The sequence below is a fragment of the Kryptolebias marmoratus genome, linkage group LG15, assembly GCF_001649575.2.
Source record: "Kryptolebias marmoratus isolate JLee-2015 linkage group LG15, ASM164957v2, whole genome shotgun sequence".
Classification (NCBI taxonomy): domain Eukaryota; kingdom Metazoa; phylum Chordata; class Actinopteri; order Cyprinodontiformes; family Rivulidae; genus Kryptolebias; species Kryptolebias marmoratus.
This window is the reverse complement of record NC_051444.1, coordinates 23,891,870-23,910,093: the sequence shown is the minus strand read 5'-3', so window position 1 is coordinate 23,910,093 and position 18,224 is coordinate 23,891,870. Positions and strand designations below refer to the sequence as shown.

Sequence of the window (18,224 nt, the reverse complement as noted above, 5' to 3'; positions counted from 1 at the left end):
GGGGGGGGGGGGGGGGGGAAGCAGCATTGTTTCTGATGGTGCCAAGGATGCTCTCAGAATGAACCAAAGCAAACGCAAAGCAGGGAAGACACCGTTTGCCACGTCTGCATCCATCCTGGGAACTTTGTTGCATCTCTCGGGCACATCTCGGCCCAGTTCCTCCTCTCATGTCACTCACACACACACAAACACACACTCCCCCGCTGCTCTCCTTTCTACAATTGTTGCGTATTAACCTTATTAGAGCCTGTATTTCACGGACAAACAGTCCACGAAGCAGGAGCCCAGCCTTTGGACTCTGACATGCTCTGTGTGAGGCCTCCTGAAATAACCTCCCCATTGTGCAAGGACCTCAAAAACAGCCTTTGATGACCGAGGCGTGTTTGGAGTCGGCACACGGCTCCGAACGGTAATCTTCCTGGAGATTAAGAGAAGCACAATAAGTACCGTTTGGAGTTTGGCGGGATTAGAGGGTAAACAGAAGGAAGGGAAACAATAATTTACTAAAAGAAACAGGTTTTAGATATTAAGGCATTGTTCTTGAAATGACTAAAAAGTGGATTATTTCAGTAAAGAAAACTCGTTCTGTTGAAAATGTGTTACCTCCTAAGTATTCCTGAGCAAAATAATAATAAAAAAAATAATAATAAAAAATCAAATTTAATAATTTATCTTTTTTTAAAAAAAAGAACAATTTATTCCTGAACCCTGTCAACATTTGTAGGACTTGTCTTTTCAAATAAACAGCCTCTAACGATGATTAGAACTCAAAAACTGTGAAGTTTATCAAGTAATTATCGATACCGGAAACAACACTCTTCAAAATAAAAGCCTAAGCGTTTACTTACAGAAGCAAATAAATCTTACCATAAAATAATCTGTTGTAGGTTTTGCTCCTCGTAAACACATCACGACTAAATTCAAGGTAGACTATTACGAAAGTTTTTTTTCTCAAAACTACCGCGTGTGTTATCATTAACGTGTAGCCTTAAAACTTATACCGAATACACGGTTTAAATAAAAGGCTCGCGTTTTATTTTGAAGTCCCAGCCGGAAGCTGCTCCCCTCCGCTCTCCTCGGCAGCTTGACTCGATGAGCACCTCCTCCTTACCTGTTGCTCACTGTCTTTAGCGGCTCTCTCTTCGTCGCCTCGAACCTTTACTCGCCTCCTCGGGTACGAGCTGCATTTCCAGGTTAAACTATTTTACGCGTTTTAGGGGAAAAAACAAACAAATACTCCCGCCAGAGAGAGAGAGAAAAACCCGGGCCTCCAAACGCTGGTTTCCCTCGGCGGAGAGAGAGAGAGGAGCCGGAGCCGCTGCTGCCGCCGCGCCGCGCCGCCCTGAGGAGTGGAGGGAGGTGGGCTGAGCCTCCGAATGAGCCCGGGGAGGATTACAGAGGCTATTTACAGCCTGCTGCTGCCCTGACATCTGGGAGAAACTAAACACTTTATTCAGAGGCCCCTTCTACGTGACAAATTAAATCTTAACAAACCATTAACAAGCAGTTAAAGTGCATTAGATCATAAAAAGAACAACCCTGTTTCCCGCCAAAAAGTAGCCCAACATGTACCTGTCCTGTCCATTCTCACTCTGATTACTTCTATTTGGTGATGGACAAAGTACTCAACTCCAGTACTTGAGTAAAAGTATTGATACTCGTGGTCAAATCTCACTCAGCTGCAAGTAGAAGTTGCTCAGTCAAAAGTTGACTCAAGTTAAAGTACAGAAGTACTTACTTTTTGAGAATACTTAAGTATTGAAAAGTACAAATAATATTTTTTAATATCAGCACATTGCTGTATTGTTTAAAGTGATTTTACAGAACTTGTCAAAACTTCAACATAAAGTTTTATTTCCCCGTCCCAGGGGTGAGTGGCGCCTGTGATTGGTTCCCCTCGTTAGGAGCGCAGCGGGTGGCCAATCGCGTTCCAGGACAGAAAAACAGCGGATGGCGAAGCTTCGTCACCAGTTTTATGAATCAGGTTTAGTCTGATGGAGCGCCTCAGGGTTCAGTTTTAGGCCCGATCCTCTTTTCATCTAATCTGTCCTTTAGGAACTCTTGTTATTGCCCCAGACGAACAGCATGTTGCCTTTTTAACTCCTACTGTCAAAATGTAATCTTAAACACCCGGGGCTCATCTTTGACAGCTCCTTGTCTGGTTAACTGTTTTTATCCTTTAAGAATTTAAGCTGAGATCATTTGTTCACGGTTCTCGTTTTGACACTTGGAACGGTCTTTTTTTTTTTTACCCAGAACTCCTGTTCTTGTCTCTTTACACCACTCGAGGAGTAAACTTTATAATTCTGGTTTTAACCTACAGGGCGCTTCATGGCCCAGATCCATGTTGGACCTTTCAGAGCCTCCATCTCCCTCCAGGACTCTGAGGTCTTCGAGTCAGAAGCTGTTGGTGGATCATGGAAACCCGTGGCTCCGAGGCGTCGGAACCATCTCCACAGCCCGTCTGAAGGTACATTTAAAGACTGTTTTTTTTTTTATCCAGACAGGTCTTTATCTAATTTGTTTGCCACTTTTAGTTACTTTTTCCCCCTCTGTGAAGCACTTTGTGGTGCTTGTGTGTGAAAAAAAATACAGAAGTTTAAAAGAAAATTTACTTTCTTACTTATTTCTGTTTGATTTAAAGTTTTTATGCTTCTAACAATTTCTGCATCTTTAAATGATTGTTTGGGGGATAATGTAACCCAAACTCAGCAGTGTTTGTGTAAAAAAACAAACAAAAATAAAAATATTCCTCAACTCTGTTTACAACTCAACAAAACCTGATTCATGTATTACAAGTCATGTAGGAGACTATTAATAGTGAATGATGCGTATTTAGTGGTTATTTTATCTGAGATGATACCCAAAAAAATAAAAATAAAAACATTGAAAAAAAACAAACAAAAAAAAACATTCTCTGACAGCTATTATGGCTTTAAATATAAACATCTGTCAGTATGTTACCTGCATTAATGCAGGTTTGTTCTGGTATTAAATTTAGGTTATATAAGGGAGATCATCAACAAGCAAAACAAACAAACAAAAACAGACAATTAAGTAAATATAAAAGTATAGAGCTTGGTTGTGTAGTACACAGTACCACACAATAGTACTGGTTTGTAAATTATTATTAACACTTTTATGAACTCATGGATTACCCTATTTATAAAGAAATAATAAATCCTTCATAATATAATAATAATAATACCACCACCACCTACAACAAAAATAAAACACAGCCTTTACTATAACACAGTCAGTATGTGTGTGTGTGTGTGTTTGTGTGTATTTGTTCTTGTGGTAATCATTGTTCAGTTCATCCATAAAAAAGGACTTAAATCTTCTTCATAATAAGACGTTTAACTTTAAAAGTAAGCAGCTATAACGTCGTTAAAAAATTCAGATTGCTGTTTGAAAAGTTAATAAAAGTCCTCTTCCATGAAATGAAAGTGAAAATCGACAGCAACTAACGGATTACGCTGAAGTACAGACTAGTTTTAAGTATTACACCAACAGAAATACCTCTAATAATTATAAACACTACAAAACCCCCCACAAATCTAGTAAACTTGATTCTGTCTTTACAGCAACGACAACAAAAGCATCACACGTTTTTAGCAAATAGTTAAAGGATTAATTTTTGTGTTTGTGTTTCTGTGATCGGATTCAGAATTGTTTTCATTCACAGTTCAGACCGCAGAGTCTCTGACCCTCCAGGACGTCTGGGAGGACGACCCAAACAAACGGCAGCTGAGGAGAGAGCGGATCGCTCCCCGCACTGAGGCGTTTCAACACTTGGACTGCGGCGGGGTCCGCTCCAGGTGAAAACGTGCACCTTTTCTCACAGCTCTGTCTCCACCCGGTCCGTCCTGCCAGAACCCAAACACCAAGAAAGAGAAACCCTGAAGTTCCGCACAGCTTTATCAGGCAAAACGAGGAGAAACGTTCCAACTTTATTAGCTGCAGAAATAAGCCGAAAGGTTGAAAATGAACAAAAAGCGGAGAGTCACAACTCGAACACCTGATTAGATCTTCGAACTCGTGTTGAGGACGCTGCCACCCCCTGAGGGTGCACACAAACAGTGTTCAGGGGTGAGCACTGATGTTGGTAACGTTCAGCGGGGGGATTACTCTGTAATATCAGCTGTAGATCCTTCAGACACAACTCTCTGCAGCTTCCTGTTTACTGTCGAAATAGCAGAAACACTGGGAAACTTCGAGTGTAACAAACGGCAGAAATGTCATTTGGGAAGGGAAAGAAAGTGCTGACAGAGCTGTGACACACACAGATGTTAGCTGATAGGCTCACACACACACACACTTTCCTTCAGTGTTTAAATCTCTTCTTACTATCTGATGACACAAAGACGTTCATTTTTAGTTATTACAGCTCTAATTACCTATTTAAAATGATCTTTGCTGTTTTGATTTGCCCAGTCAGCATCCTTTGAAGCCCCCTCCTCCCCCGCCCAGGGCCCTTCTCGTGCTGCGTTCACTGACCTGGCTCTGCAGGCTGCTATCCTCTGGCTGCAGTTTCCGTAAGCATGGCTGCAGTGGGGCAGCTGGTAGTATCCGTCCCGGCCTCGGGCCTCGTCGGCGGGCAGGGCCTTAGGGCTGGCAGCGTAGATAGTGCATCCCATGAACGCCTCCTGGAAGTCGCCCTCGGCGTACCGCAGCGGAGTACGAGGAGCCCGTCCTTCAGGTGCCCTCCCTGCGAGCGGCCCCCCCGTCCTGTCCCGACGCCAGCCAGCTGCTCTGTGGAAAAGCCACCGGCTCAGCACTTTGGGATCCTAACCCCTCCTCCTCCTCCTCCACCCCGCCGCCGAGCTGCGAGCGTGGAGGATAATCAGATTTCACATTTGCACTCGACAAAATCATCCCCCGTCACACTCATCACCGCTGTTGCATTATCCTAACGCAGAGTTCAGTAGCGCGGTTAAAAAAAAAAAATCTCCCCACCGCCCTGAAACAAGTGAACGCCACACGAGACAGATGCAGTTTGAAGGCCACACAAACCATGGGAACCATTTTTTAAATGATGATTAAGTCTTTAAAGATGATCTGAAAATGGTTTCCTTAAAGGAGAATTTCACACAAACCTGAAGAAGAGAAAAATGGGAGAACAGTCGATATTAAAAGATATTTGTGGCGTTTGTCCATCGTAACAGACTTGAACCTGTTTTACGTTTAAGACAAAACGACTTCATTAGCACATGATGAAATAATTAAAAAACACTTCAGTTTAACCGTAATCTCCTTCATTAGTACGCAGCTTAAAGATGGTAAACAGCAAACACAAAACTCCTGTTTCGTGTGACTCGATTTGCACACGGAGCGCCACCTGCGCCAAAGCTGGGAACCCAGATTTGAAAGGATGAGCGGCGTTCCTGTAATCCTCCTGCAGCTTCCTAAATATGAGCGAGTATTTTCTCCCCCCCATCACCCACCCCAGCAGCAGGAATGCAGCAGATGGCAGGAATTAGAAGCGGACTGTGGCCTCTGCAGAGACACTGCTCTCCTGTGGTCACACGCGACGCTACACCCCAGAACTCCACCAGAACCGTGCAGAAGTTTTACACCGCTCCTTCTCCTTTCGTGTTGCTTCCCCAAATCGGGTAGATTGTCCCGTAGTCGTTTAAAACCACCCTCAGATGGAGCATTTTAAAGTCCTTGCGCCTGGCAATGAAGCCGCAACGAAAGAAAAGCGGACAAAAGGCGAGCCGACCTAAGATGAGCAGTAACTTAACACATCATTCTTCATTTCATCACCTACCGCTCAAGTTTTTCCTCTCAAACAGGGATATCTTTGGTTATTTTTCTATGAATTCAACTAAAAAAAACGAGGGCGACGTTTAGATTTGTGACAGGCTGCTAACAAAGAGGAGCCTGAGTTCTTCAGGAAGTAGTCTGGGAATCAAACACTGGTTCAGTCACTGGATTTAGGAGCCTTTTTGTGTCTGAATTATTCATACGTCAGAGTCAAGAAGAACAAAAAAAATAAAATAGTCATGAACAGGACAGAAAATGGGGGAAAAAACAACCAAAGTCCAAAGGAAACCAGAACTATTAGGACCACTGAAATGATTAAAAGTAGAGATATTTAAAGTATAGATCAGGACTTTTGAGCAGTAATATATCTATAGATATATTCTTTCTAGTTAAAGCCATAACACCTGTCAATATTTGCAATTGTTCAATGTTTAGTTGAATTTTTTTGTCTGTGTGAGTCATCTGTGATCAGACTTACCACTAAATGTGCATCACTCACTGCCAGTCTAACACAATGTGCAATAAATATATTTCGGACTCCAACGGGATAATTTCTGTCGTCAAATTTAGCTGGAAACAAAGGCGAGGAATACATTTGTGCAATTTTTACAAAAACCCTGATGAGTTTGAGTTGTATTAACCTCCCAAAAACATCATTTAATGAAACACAAACATTTGACCGCCATGAGGGCTTTAAGCTTTTCCTCCAGCACGACTCGACTTTTTGAGGGTTTGATTATCACACAGACAGCTGCTGACGAGGAGTGGACCTGTTCTGAGCCAGCGTCGGACCAACCGTCGTAGTTCATGAAGAGATTTGACAGAGCTGACTCATCTGCATGCCGTCGACAGAGGAAGGAAGCCACAGAGCGGTTGCCAGGACAGATTGTCTCATAAAAAGATTTATTTTTTTTTTCCAGCCCAAATTTACAAAGGCAAGTTACAGAGTATTGTATAAAAAAGAACCATGGTAATGTACACTTTACACAAACTCCTGAAGGGGGGAGGAGGGGGGAGGGGGGCGTGAACAGAGGAGAGGGAGAAGAGCTCTGAATTTCTCACACGGAAAGAAAAAATGAAAGACATTGTAAACATCCTTGCGAGCGCCAGGCTGAGGCGCTCCGGAGGGCGGTGGGTCGGACGTGGTGGTGGGGGGGTGGAGGAAGTGCGTGATGGGAGGCGGGTCGGGTGGGGTGGGGGGAGAGAAGGACAAACGAGCGAAGGAGAGAGAGAGAGAGAGAGTCTCTGTTTTCACAGGAGGATGTTCGACTAGGCACCAATTGAGACAACTGCTGGCCAATAAATATACTCTTCACCATGAAACAAATACAGTCCTGCAAAATACAAGAGCCAAGCACTTTCCAATATGTTGATAGCAAACGTTACGTTTCTGGCTTTTTCATACACTTTTTTTTCCCCTTTTTTTTTTAATTTTTTAGAATAAATGATTTTCACTGGGCTTCGCTTACTACTGAGATAACACTACTCTCTGAGAGAGAGAGAGAGAACAAATGCACTTGTCACAACCATTGTCTGATAAAACTATATGCACTGTATGCAGTCTGCTGGTACTAAAACCCACTGACTTTAATGACAACATCACAGCTGCCTAGATTACCCTTACAGATTAAGTACAAGTCACACACCACCACATTCAGCTTAATTGTGTCAGCCATTCTTTCAAATGCGCACAAAGTCAAAATATATACCATCTTGCAAACTTTTAGGGAGCTGAGAAACTGGCAACTTCTTCACTTGGAATGTCCATGAACCTCAAAATGAAAAGCTGCAGTTTCTTAATCGTGGGAAAAAAAAACTTAAAAAAAAAAACATAAAAAAAAAAAAAAAAAAAAAAAAGGTGTTTCGGCGAAACGTCCAGCTTCAGAGAGTTGAGATCAGCTTGGTGGTGCAGGGACTCGGAGAGACAAATTAAAACTAAGACAATGGGGACATAAAAAAAAAAAAAAAGTATGTAAAACTAAAACCGAGGTGATGAAACGTGATGGGAGACGTGGCCCATGTTCTGTCGCTGGGATGTCTTTAGCAGAGCGGTGCGCCCTCAAAAGCTTCTTTACCCAAACCTCTCCCTCCGAGCTCAGGCCATAAAACGTGCTGCTTTTTTTTTTTTCCTCTAACGCCAACAATCAGAAGTCCTCTGAAGCCAACATGAAAGCCATATGGGCAGAGTTTCACCTAAGACCCTCCATAGTTTGAAGAAGAGCTGGAGTTTAAAGCCAAGAGAGGAGACCTCTGAACGAACGGGGCACGCTGACAGAGGCCTTTTCTGTCACTTTAGCGCTGACCAGACTGAATTTACGACGCAGCCCCACCTGTTTTAGGCTTTTCAGCTCACCTGGGAAAATGCAGAGGCTTCCCGCTTCCACCGCGCGCCGCCCGGATCAGCGATCGCTTAGGTTAGACGCTCACTCCCGTCAAAATTCGGCCGCCGGCGTCCGCCTGGCTCCTGTCGGCTGCGTGATCCTAACAGCTCGGTCACGTGCACTTAGCGAAGATTTTACGCAACAAACACCATTTCCCTCAACAGACAGCGGAGACGCCGACGGCGGTCTGCGGCGACTGAGTGAGTCGTGGTGAAGCCACACAAGCGAGCGAAGCGCCGAGAAACCCTCGCCTGACCGGGTGCCGGTAACTGAGAGGTGCGGAAGGTGTTAGCGTGGACGACGATGCGAGACGAGCGAAGTGTACACGGCAACGAAAAGAAGCACACGGAACATCCAGGGACTCTGATGCACAGAACTGAAAATGCTGCGACGGCTGAAAGCTACCCAACAGGTTGTTGTTTTGGTTTTTGTTTTGTTTTTTTTTTTTCTTCTTTTTTTCTTCTTTTTTTTGTTTTCTTTTAAACAGCTTGCATGCTTGAATAAATACAAACATTTACGCACATAAAGAGAAGTCTATATTACAGCCGGAAAATACATGAGCCAGATTTCACATCGTTCACAGGAAGCAATCAAAGTGAAAGAAGCACAGAGTAAAAAAAACAAAAAACAAAAAAAACACCAGAGTCCCCCCCCCCCTCTCCTCCCCACCCCGGGAGAACGCGCCGTTCGCTGATGTGGCTTCACCGTTTCTGAGTGTGAAATCAGACGGGGTGGGGGGGGGAAACTAGGACTAAAACCAGCATCGGATGCATTCGAAGATGAGCACGACGATGTGGGAGAGAACTCGAGTGTTAAAGATAAGAAAAAAAAAGAACATGAATAGTGTTTATTTTCCTTTGAGGTGTGTGCGGTCCCTTCGCATACAGAAAAACGTGACGGCATCATCCCTGAAACAAGACGTGAAGGTTTTAAAAAAAAGAAGAAAAAAGATAAAAGATGGGAACTGATGACGATGAAAAACTTCAGTCTCAGGCTCTAAAGTCTCTGAAGAAAGCAGCTGTTGCCATATTCCCCCTCCCCACTAAATATAGCCGAACATTTGTCAAGTTTAGGATATATTGTTGTTTCACGGCGTACAACAAGCCAGTCTTTAGTTGACTCCTCTTCACCCCCCCACTCCCATCAGACACCCCGACTTCCCCCCCAAAGTCCCCTCCCCTCCCGCCAAGTTCTTTCTGCGTGACACGAGAAATAATGCAGTCAGAAAAACAAAAAACAAAACAAAAAAACAAAACAAACAAACAGCTGTTCTGGCAGTCCAATAGTCTCTTTTTGCATTGTATTTGTTGACAGTGCAAAGACTAGATAATCAGCGGGTCGGTGTTTCCTCTGCGTGACGGGGCAGAGCGATGGCTTTGAACCTGGATTACTTTCAGTCGTGTTACAGTCCACGGATGGAGGATTTGGGGTTTTTTACGAGAGGGAAGAAAAAGAAGAAGAAGAAGAAGAAGAAGAAACAAACAAACGAAAAAAATAAAACGACAACGTTCTGCCTTGCCTTGGGGCAGAAAAACTAAGAAAATAAAGATAGAAACACCATTCAACTGATGTCTAAAAGGTAACAACCAGATGATGTTGCTCTCATGTGAGCCAGTCACATGAATCTCTGCAGGGTTGAGGTGTGACGGTCAGGTTTCCCTACGAGAAAAAACACACACACCCAGGAAAGATTGAGTTAGAAACGAAGGAAACATTTCACTCCATGCGCTTCTCTACTCGTTGCTTTAAGGAGGGATGTTATTCATTTACTGTAAACAAAACTTTCTATAAGAACAGACCGTTCTCTAAAAGTTATATTTTACTAAATAAAGTCCCTTTAGGTTAGAGTTTTTAAACCTTAACATGCTGGTATCAATAAAAGGTGCATTATGGTCACACAAAAACAAATATAAAGACGAGCTGTTCTTTTTGGATGCATTTACTTTAAATATGTGAAGCATATTTACAGATAAAACTGGTGTTTGTTTAAAAGAACTACATTTTTAGACATCTCTTTCACCGTGGGACCTACTGGTTTGAAAACCTTCGCAAACAGGAATAAACTGATTTCTCTTTACTCTAAAATACACTGTTCTCTTTAAATGTGCTCCATTTCCCCTCAGATTTAAGTCTGTTTATGTTCTCTTTAAGCTTCTTAGATTATTGTGAGTCCTTCTTCTTTATGTATTATTCTTAAAATAAAAAACACAAACAGGATCAGCTAAATACCCATAATTATCAGTCTGTCCAGACACAAATTACATCAGTTCCCTTTTTAATATACAAAACTAAAATGAATTATTCTTGTAAAATTAAAAAAAAGAACTGGTTTGAAACTACATTATCCAAATTAATCCTAAAAAGCAGAAATAAGCTCAATAAAAGCAGGATTTTGAGTATTTTTTTTAATCCAACATTCTGATAACTAAATGTAGGTTTATTGATCAGACTGCAGTTTAAGGGACTCACCACTAGATGTCACTGCAGACCGCAGAGGCTTTGTCTCTTCATGGCTCATTCAACATCTCTATTATCAACACTGTGATCCACTTGTCCTCAGAGGACCTACTTAGGATGGATGAGCTGAGGGGTAAAAGCTGCACTGCATATTGTGCTCGGCTGCAGCAGAGGAACGAGGGCTTTTCTTTAGACATGATTTGCTTCCTTTGCAGATCGCTGCTTTTTAAGTCTACCACATAAATGTAAGTGAAGACTGCAGCATGATGCCCCGGGGTGTTCCACACAAATGAGCCCAGGACAAAAAGTATTTTTACACGACACACACACACACATGTGCTAGGACTCATATCATAGCCACTACTAATTTTAACTGGAGTTACAGTGTGTTGTTTATCAAGTTATCTTTCTGCCACCTGTGTTTGCCTGCTTGGTGAACCTTCGGTAGGCAGTGCCTGTATTATGCCTACACCTGGTGAGCTGGGAAATGTTCGTGTAATTCTTGGTCCTCTGCTGTAACTTTAAAGTCCAGTTACACTGTGGACTCGTTCAATAAACTACTTTCACTGATTTGAATGCAACAGAGCATTTTACAAACAATGGCTGAGGGCTGGCTCACCTGTGGCATAGGACAGGTCGTGTTGCCCTGAGAGCAGAGGGTATCCCAGGTGGTGGTAAGAGGGCATGATGCGCTGGGAGGGCGAGGAGCGCGGTCGGTCCATGTCTCTTTCTCTGTCCCTCTCGCGTTCCCGCTCCCGGTCTCGGTCGCTGCCGGCTCCTCGGTCCTGCTCCCGGTCCCTGTCGTGGGACGCTTTGTCCACCACGGTGGGGGATTTGCTCTTGTACTGGCTGGCGTGTTGATGCAGGATATCTAGGGCTTTGGGGTCTGTTGCCGTTTTAGTGACAGTGGGGCTCGCACGAGATTTCTCGCTGCCTTCCTCACCTCCAGCTATTTTACTCCCGTAAGTGGAAAATGGATAACCTCCAGGTAGATAAGAACCTATGAGCGAGGAGGAAAATGTAAGGTTGACATGATGGTCGAAGTGGGTTTATACACTTTAAATGTACTACACATGGGAACAACGTTAAATATTTCACACCTTCCAGAAAATGGACTTGAACTAACTTCTTTACACATTACTCTGGTGGTACAAAGGTACACTATTAAATGATTAGAGGTATTACGTTTTAAACCAGAAAATTACATGACACTCTCTGAGCCACTTTGACCATTGATAATGGTATAAAATGCAGCTTAACTAGTAAAAATGTTAATCTAGTTGGTGTTTCATGTGGAGAGACTGTTTTGAAACGATAAGTAAAACTCTTGTGTCAAAAACAAAACAATAATTATGAAATGACTAACTTCACAATGACTTCATACTGATATACCAACTTGTATTTGGAATAAATTTCATGTCGTACCTGGGTAGTTCTGCATCATGACTGAGGGCATGCCCCTGTATCCAGGGTGGTTGGGGTCATAGCCTTGTCCATAGGGGTAACCATGCATGTAGGGCAGGTAGCCTTGGTGCTGTGCTAGTGGTGATGTGAACTGCATGTGGGGGTTGGAACGAGAGTCTTTGCTCATGGCTCGATGGTCTTCCGAAGTGATTCTGGGATCACTAACATCTTTTCCGTCTTCCTTGGGTCCACTTTGACTGTCCTTTGGCCTGGGCCTTTCTTCCTTTAATTTTCGATCTCGTTCCCTTTCATCTTTCCTCCGATGTTGTTGTTGCTGGTGCTCCTCCTCTGCTTGGAGCTTCTGGCTCTCGGGGTACTGCTGAGGACAAGAAAGGAAGTCAGCACAGTTCTGAATTGATACACTAAAACAACTCTGAGCCCCACAAAACTGTTTCACCACGCAAATAAGCCAAACAAACATTTGTGGACTGTTATTCTATAATGGCATTTACCTGTCTGTACCACATGGCCTGCTCCATGCCCGTCTGGCCTCTGGAATCCAGAACTTGCAAGGAGTCTTCCTTTGCATGATGACCTCCTTCAGTCAGTTTCATCTTAAGCCCCTCAGCTTGCTGGGACTTTGAGTCCTCCCCCTTTATGCTTCCAATGGACTTGGATAGTTCAGAAGGGGAGTCTCTTGATTTGCTTGGAGGTTGCTGTACCTTTCCAAGGTCTGACTGACTTGGTGCTTTGGAGAGGCTTGGCGGCATTGGGCTCTTTTGTTTCCATTCCTCTTTCATAGATGCTTCTCGTTCTTTCATGACTATATCTGACTTCTTTTCAACAGCACGATGCTGTTCAGCCATCTGTCGCTGTCGCTCCTCATATTGTTGCCGGTAGGCTGGGTTGGTGTTCATCAAGTGGTTATGGTAGGCTTGATCGGGACTGTACGCATAAGGAGGGACATATGCATATTGGTTGTAGTAAAGAGGCTGCATGTACATGTTCGATCGTTGCTGGATGACTGAGGGTTGTTGTTGTTGCTGCTGCTGCTGGCTGGTAGCACTACTATCAGGCTTACGATCTTCATGAACTTCAACCTTCACTTTTTCTTCAACTTGGTCATGTTCATCCTCTCTTTTGATCTTAGCCTGACCTTCAGCCACTGGTGCACCTGGATTTGGCCCGCTGGGACTCGGGTTGACATAATTAGGTGAGTAGTACGTCTCGTAACTGGTGTAGTACGGTGAATCTTTGTTGGGTGTCTGGTTTGGGAAAAGTGCTTTCTTGACGCTTTCCCTAATGCCCTGGTCCTCTGTTCTGACTTTGACACCTTCTAGTTTCCCTTCACCATCCTCACCAGCATCTGAAATGTCTGAATAAGCTGGGCTATTGGTTTTGACAGAAGAGTTATCAGCACCATTCTGGTTCACCACATGGAGTGGCGTGAGAGGCTGTGGCATGCCGCTGCCATCTATTCGACTGGCAACACCAATGGACGGACTTGGAGCATTGTCAGAAAAGCTGTAAATCTTATCAGCCTCAGCCTTCATACTGGCCAAGCGACTCTGATGAGTATCTGAGGAGCCATTGAGGAGGCCATCTCCTTTAATTCCTTGATCACAAGGTTCAGAATACGGAATCTTTCCCTCCTCTAGTTTCCCTACCTTTCCCGAAGGTTTAGGACTATCGGCGTCCTTTCCACCATCTTTTTTCTTTTTATCTTTCTTCTTCTTGTCTTTGGAGCTACCTGAAGTAGGATCTCCAATAGCAGGCGGTTTAGGCTGTGTGCCTTTCATTTGAGGACTTTTCGGGATTCCTTGGATAATTGGGGAGGAATTGGGATTCCCAGAAGGAAAAGAATACATCTGCTGAGATGCTGCTGGGCCAGGGCCAATTGGACGTGGTGACTTCAAGTTTTTCTGGGCAATTTTATCCATTTTTGTACCAGTGCTTGCCTTTTTAGACTTATCCGATCCTCTCTTGTCATCTATTCCATCGTTACTGGCCTCATCAGTAAGGCATGGGCCATCCTCGCAGCCATCCATCGGTGTACCTCCCGTTTCTGGATCTGTCTCAGCAATTTTCTTTTTACTCTGCTTTGAACCAAACTTGCCCGGAGATGGGGAGGGACTTTGAGCATCAAAGTTTCTGCCTTTCGGAGTAACTGAACGTGCTGGAGATAAGCATCCTTTCTGGGAGATGGACGCTCCATTACAGTTTCCAGGTTCAGGGTGAAGAGTTGAGTCCTCTCCATATTCACTGTCTCCGTCTAATTCCAACTTTATGTCATCATCGTTGTGGGCACGTGCTTGGTGGTACTTGAGGCCATTGATGTGCTTGTATTTCTTGTTGCAGTTAGGGTGCGGACAGTCAATAAGAACTGGAGATGGGCAGCTACGATCAAGGGGAGGCGGAAGTGGCTCAGTCTTAACAGAAGGAATAGGCAGGCCTGTGGGTCCCACGCCTCCACTGTTGGAGTTTGTCCGCATTCGCTTGTTGCCTTTGGTGTCCTCCGAACTGGAGTTGAGCTCCATGTCTGAGGCTGGTTTGGTCTTGCGTTTTCCAGCTGATGATGGACTGGCCTTGATGTCCTCGGTGTTGCTGTTTGGTGGCGTGCGGCGCTCTGATGGCGTCTGGCTGCCCCGCCGGCCCTTGCTGTTAGATGCAGCACGCGTCTTGTTGTTGGTGGTGCCCTTGTTGTCTGACGAGTTGCTGTTCTCGTTGATTGGGGTGTTGCTGTTTGGTCTCATTCGCTTACCTCGACCACGACCGTTTCTCATTTCCAGATCACTTGTTGGTGATTCACAAAACCTGCAGTTGTGTTAAAAATACATAAGAATTAGACACGTAACTGTAGCATTGCATAATTGTAGCGTAACAGGTGCTTTTAATCTTTACAGTACTGTAATAGAAATTCAGATTGGCTGATTAAATTAAAATATCTGGAAAATGAATAGAGCTTCTTCAATAAGACCTCATTAGATCCTCTTATATTTGACTTTAAAGCAGTAAACAGCTGGGAATACATTACTACCTTTTTATGATAAACAATTTGAAAACAAACATGACCAATACATCTAATTAATGGAGTGCCTTTATTGTGTAATCAAGATGTGACAACAGGGCTTGTTTAATGCAAAACCATGGTACTTTCATCTTCATTACTAGCTCAAAACAAAACCCCCCATCTGTAATGCTCTCTGAAGGCCTTCTAGCTAATTTTGTGACTCAACCAAAACCAGATCTGAGATTAGGGGCTAATACTGGTCCAACATGTCCACAATTATTACAAAAAAAAATGCCTCTAGTGTAAAGTAGGCATGTTAATATGTTCTCAGAGACAAAAAGTACAAAAGAATAAAACTAACACATTTGTTTTGTTAGTGGAGCAAAAATATCTGCAGACGATGACAAGCTCTTTTATTCTCCAGTAACTTCCTTTTCTGTAGGAAACAGCAGCATTGACATGTCTCTGTTCTTTTTCAACAGTCCTATATTTTTGGCAAGTATGCTTTTTTTAAAAAAAAGAAAAGAAAGGTCTTTTACAATGAAAGACAATAAAATATGATTTAAACAAATAGCCATGAAACTTTTAGCTCCTTTCCAATCAAAACATGCAGTCGTCGAAACACTTCAAATAGCGGGTTGGCTTTATCTCTCTATAACGGTAATGTAATTATCTTTGTGCGCAGCAGTGAAGGTTAGCAGTCTGTGACAAAGTCAAACCCAGGGCTGGTATGACTCACAGCTTCCTCTACAAGTCTCTCCAAACAATTTCAGCCCCAGCAGGGGTAATGTGAATACATCCTTAGTCTGACAGTGCTACAGGAATTTAGACTCATTACAAGCACAATTTTATATTCGGTCTGTTGAAAGATTTCTGAATAATTTATGATGTGTTCCTAATGTAGTCATTCTGCAAACTGTAAGACAATTGTGGTGCAAACGCAGCCTAACAACCCTTACAAACTGAGCACCACAGTGATGCATTAGTGGGATATAGCATTTACTTGTTTTCCATTAGCACTGATTTAATCTTTCTTTTCCTTACTAGTGCACTTAAACATCTATTTGAAATACAGACTTGTATTTACATTTAGACTGCATCTCTCCCACCTTTTTTTTTTTTTAATAAAAAGCAAGTGCTTGAAAATGTACATTTTACACATCCTGTCTATTTTTGACACGATTTCCGCGTATTTAGAAACACAACGCTAAACAAACACCTCATGCTATTGCCATGAGACCGAGCTTAGAAATTGCAGTCTTTGTGATGGAGAATGTTATCCAGTGTTGAGGAAAAAAAAAAAAAGCTCTTAGTCCAATAATTGGATTCTGCAATCTGGCTTGTTAGAGTAGCTTTCTATTTCCACTGCTGCCTCCTGAGACATCAGCTGCTTGCCAATGAATCCTGTTTCTCCAGGCTCAACATAAAGACTAACATGCACTCGGTGGTCCAGTGGCGCATTGGATAGTCAGTGCATTAAGCTGTGTATGCTTGGGCTGCTGATGCTACAGCAGATTCATATCACAAGGAATATGAAAAGGTTAAGAGACTTGGCACCAACAGTTTGGATCGAGTATGCATCAGTGATTTGTTGCAATTGTGAACTTTTTTTATTTTTTATTTTCTTGACATATACAACTCCCATGCATGACAGTAAATTTAATCGTATGCTGAACCGTGGATGAAATGTACTGAGCAAGGGACTGCTTCTTACCTGGGGGGAGCCCAGTCATGCCGTGTACAGTCTAACAGGGTGCCAACGTACGTCTTGTTTCTCCAAGTAACGTTGACCACAAGCATGCCTGTAAGACAAGGGAGATCACATTTAAACATTTACTTTGCAACTACTGTGAAAGTGTAATCTGCAAAAAAAAATGGATGTAAAAATGTAGCATTCAAAACAATAAAATATTTTGTTAAACGCTGCATTTTTACTTGCATCACATTGCAAGCACACTGAATTGCAGGGGCTGCATAAGTGAAGAAATCCTTGCTGAAGGCTCTCATATGGAAGACGGTTATACAAGCCAAAGATGCTTTTTTAATCTCCTTCACACAGTAAAGCCAGAGGGGCCAGACTGACTGATATCTCCTAAATGACTTGGAACAGACCCAACTGCAGTCAGTATTGTAAAACCTGCACACGATGCTGGCAGAGGGTCCCGCTAAGAATGAAAACACGGAGGTTATCGAGAAAGACCGAACACCCTTCCGATTGAAATAAGTCATCTCACGGCGCGGGAGACTCCCCTGAAGGAGAATCACTGGGAGGCAAATATATTTCCTTGAAAACCTCTGTCTCACTCTGCTGCTCAGAAATTCACCACCGTAGGGAAGAGTATGACTACAGAAGCTCCTTAAAAATAAGCAACAAGCTCCTGGGTTCGGCTAATTCAATTGAACGGTCCTGTTTGACAGACTGTAAATGAGTGGGAAAGAAAAGCCTCTTGACTTCACTGCTATTGCTGCAATCTGTCACATTTTCAAGCTTCTGTGTTGCCATTTGGCCGGTGTCAATTATGTCGCACTCGTGAGCTACCAGTTCTGATCTGAGCTAAGTGCCATACCTGATGTCACATTTAAAATCAGTTCCAGATATTCACTCGACTTTCTATGCATGCATTTCCATAAGAAAAGGGCTGGGAAATGTTCTCGAATTGGCAAAAGTTATGCAGAATTATTTGTACTAGCATTCTGCACTGCAGATATTTCAAGGCAAAATAAATTGATATAAAACACGACACAGGGTGTCTGCTGGTGGGAAAGCTGTTTTCAATAGACCATCTTTGAGGCTTGTGAATATTTTTGAGATTATTATTATTTATTTTTTTTTGTAACCGAACAGCCTTAGAGGATTTAGAGCAACGACTGCGTGCAAAAACATTCAGAATTTATTGCCCACACCATCCCTCTTACTCCCCGGTGATGACCTCAGCTTGCCACTTCAGCACTGCAGAGAAACCGGAGGATGCAGTGAGCTAACTTATCTAATGACACAGGAATGCTGGCTGGCAGCTTCTATCCTCCCGAGCATTTTATTAGCTTAGGAAACCTCTCTCTCGCTCGCCCCCCACCCCCAGCCCCCCCATTTTCCCTCTCTCCTTCACCCTCACCGTCATTTCCTCTTTTCAATGGTATAACCATCCTTGGCTTACAATCTTTCCCCCTCCCACACACACATACGAGTCACAGTTCAGACCTCA

The 18,224-nt window shown here is 43.2% G+C and overlaps 2 protein-coding genes across 6 annotated transcripts in view; both read right to left on the bottom strand.

Annotated features, from left to right (window-relative positions):
- The window catches only part of gramd2aa (GRAM domain containing 2Aa), a 30,640-nt gene extending 25,787 nt beyond the window's left edge, over positions 1–4,853 (bottom strand). The window contains exon 1 of one of the 4 annotated variants that reach the window (XM_037979655.1): positions 4,501–4,853. In XM_037979655.1, coding sequence (XP_037835583.1) covers positions 4,501–4,640 — 140 coding nt within the window. In that variant the 5' untranslated portion in view covers positions 4,641–4,853. Of the gene's footprint in view, positions 1–1,111; positions 1,372–4,500 lie in introns of those variants that run through there. The other 3 variants (XM_017414272.3, XM_017414270.3, XM_017414269.3) reach the window with 3 other exon arrangements.
- A 1,802-nt stretch (positions 4,854–6,655) lies between these two features.
- The window catches only part of LOC108234790 (zinc finger protein 609), an 84,319-nt gene continuing 72,750 nt past the window's right edge, over positions 6,656–18,224 (bottom strand). The window contains exons 4-8 of one of the 2 annotated variants that reach the window (XM_017414250.3): positions 16,736–16,823; positions 12,524–14,825; positions 12,033–12,390; positions 11,227–11,607; positions 6,656–9,809 (exon numbers count right to left, since the gene is read on the bottom strand). In XM_017414250.3, the coding sequence (XP_017269739.1) occupies positions 9,766–9,809; positions 11,227–11,607; positions 12,033–12,390; positions 12,524–14,825; positions 16,736–16,823 (3,173 nt within the window). In that variant the 3' untranslated portion in view covers positions 6,656–9,765. The remainder of the gene's footprint in view (positions 9,810–11,226; positions 11,608–12,032; positions 12,391–12,523; positions 14,826–16,735; positions 16,824–18,224) is intronic. The other variant, XM_017414251.3, reaches the window with a different exon arrangement.